Genomic DNA, 6,593 nt, shown 5'->3' on the forward strand with positions numbered 1-6,593 from the left:
AAAAAAAAAAAAAAAGTTACTTTGCTTATACTAAACACAAATTTTTCAGTAGGATTTTACTGAATGTATGCTAACCAATACTAAGGAAATATGATTCTGAAAACAGATTTGTATAATTAATTAATTGAAAGGGAAAGCTGGCCTACCTTATTGTTAGATAATGTAAATATATCCTTTTTCCTGAAATTAATATAAATTCAGTGTAATCCTTATTACAATCTGTCGTTGTTTGATTTTTTTTTTTTAATTGACAAATAATCCAAGAGTTCATTGTTGAAACTCAACAAACGAGGATAATAAGGAAACGAAAAGGGAGAATAATGTCAGCAAAGGGGGAAATATATGAAAAATAAATTCTAAGTAAAATAGTAAGCCTTATTCTAAAGCTGTAGTTATTTAAGTACCATGATGCTGGCACTGTAAACAGATCAGTGGAACAGAACAGAGTTCAGAAACAGGTCTAATTAATGAAAAATACAGTGTGGTAAAGATTGAATTTAAATTACTGTGGGGAAATGGAATATTAGAAAAATAATCTTGGGACCACTGATTAGTCATTAAGGAAAAAACAAGACGATATTTACTTTATTCCTTATATCAAAATGACTTTCAAATGGATTAAACATTTAAATGTAAAAAAGGAAACCATGCAGATCACTAGAAGAAATATTTGTGAATTTTTGTTTTGTTTTGTTTTGTTTTGTTTTGGAGATGGAGTCTTGCTCTGTCGCTCAGGCTGGAGTGCAGTGGCGCAATCTCAGCTCACTGCAAGCTCCGCCTCTCGGGTTCACGCCATTCTCCTGCCTCAGCCTCCCCAGTAGCTGGGACTACAGGCGCCCGCCACCATGCCCGGCTAATTGTTTATATTTTTAGTAGAGTTGGGGTTTCACGGTATTAGCAAGGATGGTCTCAATCTCCTCACCTTGTGATCCCCCAGCCTTAGCCTCCCAAAGTGCTAGGGTTACAGGCATGAGCCACTGCACCGCCGAATTTTTTTTTTTTTAATAATATTAAAATGTGCAAGGCCTTTGTAAGTTGGTGATTCAAAAGATAAATACATCTGAAAGCACAAATATAAAACATTTCTATTTGGTAACAATAAATAAATAAAGCCAAAATACAAACAACAAAATCTTAAGATTATCTGTAACTCATAAGACTGAAAAAGGGCTAACTTCTCTATGAAAAGTTCTCTTACAAATCTTTAAGAAGACCTACTTCCTTCCTTTCGACCTCCTCCAAAGAAAACTGGGTACAGGATTTTAACAGGAAATTCATAAAGGAAAAATAAAGTAGAGGTCATATGAAACAATATTTAATCTCACTCATAATTAGGAAAAAAATAGTAATATAGCATTTCTTTCATTTCCCAGATTGTCAGAAATTTTAAAATTTGATAATAGACAATCATGTAGACAGCACAGGGCAATGGACACTGTTGAACACTATTGACTGGAATATATAGTACTTATGTAACCTTTTTAGAGGGCAATTTGACAATGTCTGTTAAAATCATGTTCTTTATGACACAGTAAATTATTCTGCAAAGAATATATCCTGTAGATGTATTCATGGAAATAGGCATATATACACACATGCTATAGTATTAAATAATAGCTGTGCATTTATTAAAAAGAATACAGTCTGGCGCACTGTGCCATGCACCTGTGGTCCCAGCTACTTGGGAGGCTAGGAGGCTGAGGCAGGAGGATTGCTTGAGCCCAGGAGTTCAAAGCTGTAGTGTACTATGACTGCACTTGTGTACAGCCATTGCACTCCAGTCTGGGTGGCGTAGCAAGACCCCATCTCTTAAAAAGAAAAAGAAGAAGAAGGATACAGCCTGAAGTGAATAGTATTCATGATATGATCCCCATTTGTATTTTCAAAACTGTGTTTGTATACTTAGTAATAATTTAGAAAACAGCTGAAAAAATTCACATCAAAATAGAAATGGTTTTTAAAATATTGACAGGAATTACAAACATAATTATTCCAAACTTGTCTATTTAAATTTTGTTATATACTACATTCTTGAATTATTTAATTTACTGTTCATTTACTATTTAATTTACAGTTGACTTTGAAAAGGAAAAGTAAATCTTACCTTCTTATGTATGTATGTGTATAAAAAAATAGACTTTTAGGTCCTTTTAAAATAATCTTGCATATAGTTTTAAAGTATATTTACATATCCACACTGTACTTTAAAATTCTTTGCCTTTAAATTAAAGGAAACGTGAAATTCTCCCAGAATGGCTAATTTTAGAATAGGATATAATATATAATTGCTAAGGGAATTTGGAATTTAATGGTATCCCCCTTCATTTGAACATTTCCTCTGGAAGAAGCATAAAGGCGCCACACAATACTGGTGACATGCTAATCATTTATGTTTTATTGACTTAGCAAGAAAAATATAGTCAGTTAAAATGTCAGTGACATATCATTGCACATATTTTATTGACTTATCCAGAAAAATATAAACAGATTTTTCAACAGTTTAAATAATTTGTGTAGTTGCTGCTGTTGAAGCCAAGAAATAGAGTGCTGGCAGTTGGGGGTGATAGTAGGAATCATGATTTTGTTCTAATACTGCTGAAGTCTATGAGAAAGGAAATAGTTTCCTAATTGTATTTCTTTTACCAGACACATCTTCCAGAGCTAGATACACTTTCATCAGAAAGAGCCAGATCCTTCATAACTTGGCTTAGAGACAGCAGACCATTAAGTCCAATCCTTCACATAGTAAAGTAAGTACTTCTGTAACTTAATTGTGAAGTTGTCTTTCCTATGTAGTCTGTAGAATTGCTTGTCTTCAAAACAAACTTCAAATAGTATCAAAATATATTCTGGTGGTAAAATGTTGTTACTTGATTTATATCCCCTGTATTCCATTTTCTGACATCTCCATATATTAGTAATTTTTAATTTTTATTTAATTTGAGATAGAGTCTCTGTCACTCAGGCTGGAGTGCAGGGCTGCTGCTATCACGGTTCACTGCAGCCTGGACCTCCCATGCTCAAGTAATCCTCCCAACTCAGACTCCCAAGTAGCTGGGACTGCAGGCACTTCCCTCCACACCTGGCTAATTGTTCATTTTTCTTTTTTATTTTTTTGAGACGAAGTTTCACTCTTGTCATCCGGGCTGGAGTGCAATGGCGTGATCTCAACCTACTGCAACCTCTGTGTCCTGTATTCAAGCAATTCTCCTGCCTCAACCTCCCAAGTAGCTGGGATTACAGGCGGCCACCACCACGCCCAGCTAATTTTTGTATTTTTAGTAGAGACAGGGTTTCACCATGTTGGTTAGTAGAGATAGGGTTTCACCATTGGTGAAAAACCATGACCAGGGTTTCACCAGGCTGGTCTCGAACTCCTCGCCTCAGGTCATCCACCCGCCTCAGCCTCTCAAAGTGCTGGGATTACAGGCGTGAGATACCACACCCAGCCAATTTTTAATTTTTTTTTTTTTTTTTTAAGCGGTGGGGCTCTTTCTATTTTGCCCAGTCTGGTCTTGAACTCCTAGGCTCAAGCAGTGCTCCCACCTTAGCCTCTTAAAGTGCTGCGATTATAGGTGTGAGCTACCATACCCAGCCCAGTAATTTTTAAAATATACAGTTACTCTTTTTAGAAATATGCGCTTTTATTTTATTTGTATAAATATACAAGATACAAGTGTAATTTTATGAGATAGATTACAAAGTGGTGAAATCAGGGCTTTTAAATATGTTTAGACAAATGCCCTTTTCTTTCTTCCAGAGATGAGAGTCCTGCCAAAGCAGAATTTTTTCAGCATTTGATTGAAGACCGGACAGAAGCTGCATTTTCTTACTATGAATTTTTGCTTCATGTTCAACAGCAGATTTGTAAGTGAAGTAGAATAAAATTGAATAAGAAAAAGATCTATAACCTAGGTAAAGCATAATCTGTCAGAGAAGCACATGGGAAATTTGAAATGAAGGCATTTGTTAATACAAGATGCAACGCACAGCACTCTGTCTGAGGCTTTGGTAAAAAGTAAAGGGGAAGAAAGAACTTGACAGATCTTTTTCAACTCAAATTAATGGTAACGATGATGCTGTTTCACCAAGTATATTTTGAATTGGTTTCTACACATTTCCAGTAGTATGGCAGTACAGTGCTCTGTTCATTGCAAGCTGGCAAATTTATGTAGCTATGTGGAATGATACGTCATAATGTAAAATTAGATAAATTCTTTTTTCTTATAATTAATATAACATTTCTGGACTCGAACTCTGGCAAGAGATGCCAAAAGGCAGTGGTACCATGTTATTTGTTTATATGAATTACTTTTTAACAAGGAATGTTTCTTATTCATTAAATGAATTCAACATTTTCCCTGTAAAAACAATAGAGTTTCAGTACATGAACTATAGAAAAAATCTATATATAATGTACATAAATGTTACATTTGTAAAAAAAATGTAAAAATGTAACTATAGAATATGAATTGCTTAAACTGTGCTGCATTGTTGGATGACAACTCTTTTTGTCACAGTTAGAGAATGAGGTTGACTAATGCGTATTATGAATTGAGTCCACAAAGGAACACAAAACTATTTGTAATTCTGTTAAATCTTTTATGTGGATTTATTTATGATCAGCCTACTAATTAAAACTATTTCGCTTGACAGTATGGTTTGGTGATTTTTTGGGGTTTTTGTTTGGTTGGTTTTTTGTGGGGATTGGTGGATTTTTTTATATACAGAATGTATTGAATTTACTAATTGGGGAAGTGCAGTGATACTGCATTTCAGTTAGTAATATATGTGAATCAGGCCAGGCATGGTGGCTTATGCCTGTAATCCTAGCACTTTGGGAGGCCAAGGCGGGCAGATCACTTGAGGTCAGGAGTTCATGACCTGCCTGGCCAACATGGTGAAACCCCATCTCTGCTAAAAATACCAAAATTAGCCAAATGTGGCAGGCACCTGTAATCCCAGTTACTCAGGAGACTGAAGCAGGAGAATCGGTTGAACCTGGAGGCTGAGGTTGGGGTGAGCTAAGATCACGCCACTGCACTCCAGCCTGGGCAACGGAGTGAGACTCCGTATCAAAAATAAAGAAAAAAGTAATATATATGAATCAATACATTTTCATTAGTCTGTGGACATTACCAAGTACTTATTCTGTTTGTATTCTAAAACAAATGGTGCTACTTTCAAAAATACTGTTAATTAGTAAGTATAATCTTAAATTGTCTTTTTCATTTATATTAGATGTTTTTGCCTGCACACTTATAGCAAGAAAATTTTAGTAACACATGTGACTATCCCATTTATTTAATTGACTTTAAGATTGCCATCTTGAATTTTGAAAGTGATTTTCGTCTGATCCAGAAACCTCTCATTCAGTGTCAACTTGTTTGCTATAAAAAACTGTTAAGGATCCATTAGATTATGTGATGTAAATTTTATTCTGTACACTATGAAAGTCCCCCTCAACAAACTTTGGAAGGAAAAAGACTCTGCCAGGCTTGGTGGCTCATACCTATAATCCTAGCACTTTGAGGGGCCAAAGTGAGCGGATGACTTGAGCCCAGGGGTTCGAGACCAGCCTGGGCAACATGGGGGAAACCCTGCCTCTACAAAAATACAAAAAAATTAGCCAGGGATGGTGTGCACCTGTAGTCCCACCTACTCAGGAGGCTAAGGTAGGAGGACATCCTGAGCTGAGGAGGTCAAGGCTGCAGTGAACTCTGACCACACCACCACACTCAGTCTGGGCAATAGAGTGAGGCCCTGTCTCAAAAAAAAAAAAAAAAAAAAAGGAATCTTTCAAAAAAAAAAAAGAAAAAGACTTGCTGTGTGTAGTGGTTTATTTTTACTGGTTTTGTGCTTTCGTGGATCTCATTTCTTTGGGAAAAAAAAGTACTCTCACATTCCCTGATGGAAGTTAGAGGTTAAATGACTCACCCTAAATGACTTTACTTACTAATTAGTGACAATGCTAATAGTAAAAATCCAAATGTTCTCCCTACCCACAACCTACTCCCACCCCACCCCCCACCCACAGGTCCATACTTGTCCCTATACCATGCTGCCTCCAGCAAGAGAGAATCTGAACATTAAGAGAAACTAACCCAGGCATGGTGGTGCCTGCCTGCAGTCCCACCTATTCGGGAGGCTGAGGCAGAAGAATCACTTGAACCTGGGAGGCAGAGGTTGCAGTGAGCCGAGATTGTACCACTGTACTCCAGCCTGGGCGAGAGCCAGACTCCAACTCAAAAAAAAAAAAAGAGAAACTATAGTACTCTAAGGGCAACTAAGTACTTCAATTTCACCCTAAAAAGTATAATTCTTCTTTATAAAAGACAAAAATCTTTTGTCTTTGGATATTTTGTCACTCATTCAATAAATCTTTATAAGCATTTAGTGCTTGCCAGATATTGTTCCAGGCACAAAATAAAATCCTCACTTCCACAAAGCTTATACTCTAAAGTGAGAACATAGAAGACTGGGGAGAGGCAAAAATCATTTTATATAATTTGTAAGTGTGATGTATAATTCTATGTAAGTATGATGAATGTTATGAAGAAAAATAAAGCTCAGAAAGGAGATGGAAAATACTG

The 6,593-nt window shown here is 36.1% G+C and overlaps 1 protein-coding gene across 1 annotated transcript in view; it reads left to right on the forward strand.

The window, feature by feature from the left end:
• SEC24B (SEC24 family member B) overlaps positions 1-4,658 on the forward strand; it is a 95,059-nt gene extending 90,401 nt beyond the window's left edge. Inside the window, exons 23-24 of the mRNA XM_011973263.1 lie at positions 2,647-2,750; positions 3,761-4,658. Of these exons, the coding sequence (XP_011828653.1) occupies positions 2,647-2,750; positions 3,761-3,875 (219 nt within the window). The 3' untranslated portion in view covers positions 3,876-4,658. The remainder of the gene's footprint in view (positions 1-2,646; positions 2,751-3,760) is intronic.
• Positions 4,659-6,593: the final 1,935 nt, after the last annotated feature.

This window comes from Mandrillus leucophaeus, unplaced genomic scaffold (genome assembly GCF_000951045.1).
Source record: "Mandrillus leucophaeus isolate KB7577 unplaced genomic scaffold, Mleu.le_1.0 Scaffold1361, whole genome shotgun sequence".
Lineage (NCBI taxonomy): Eukaryota > Metazoa > Chordata > Mammalia > Primates > Cercopithecidae > Mandrillus > Mandrillus leucophaeus.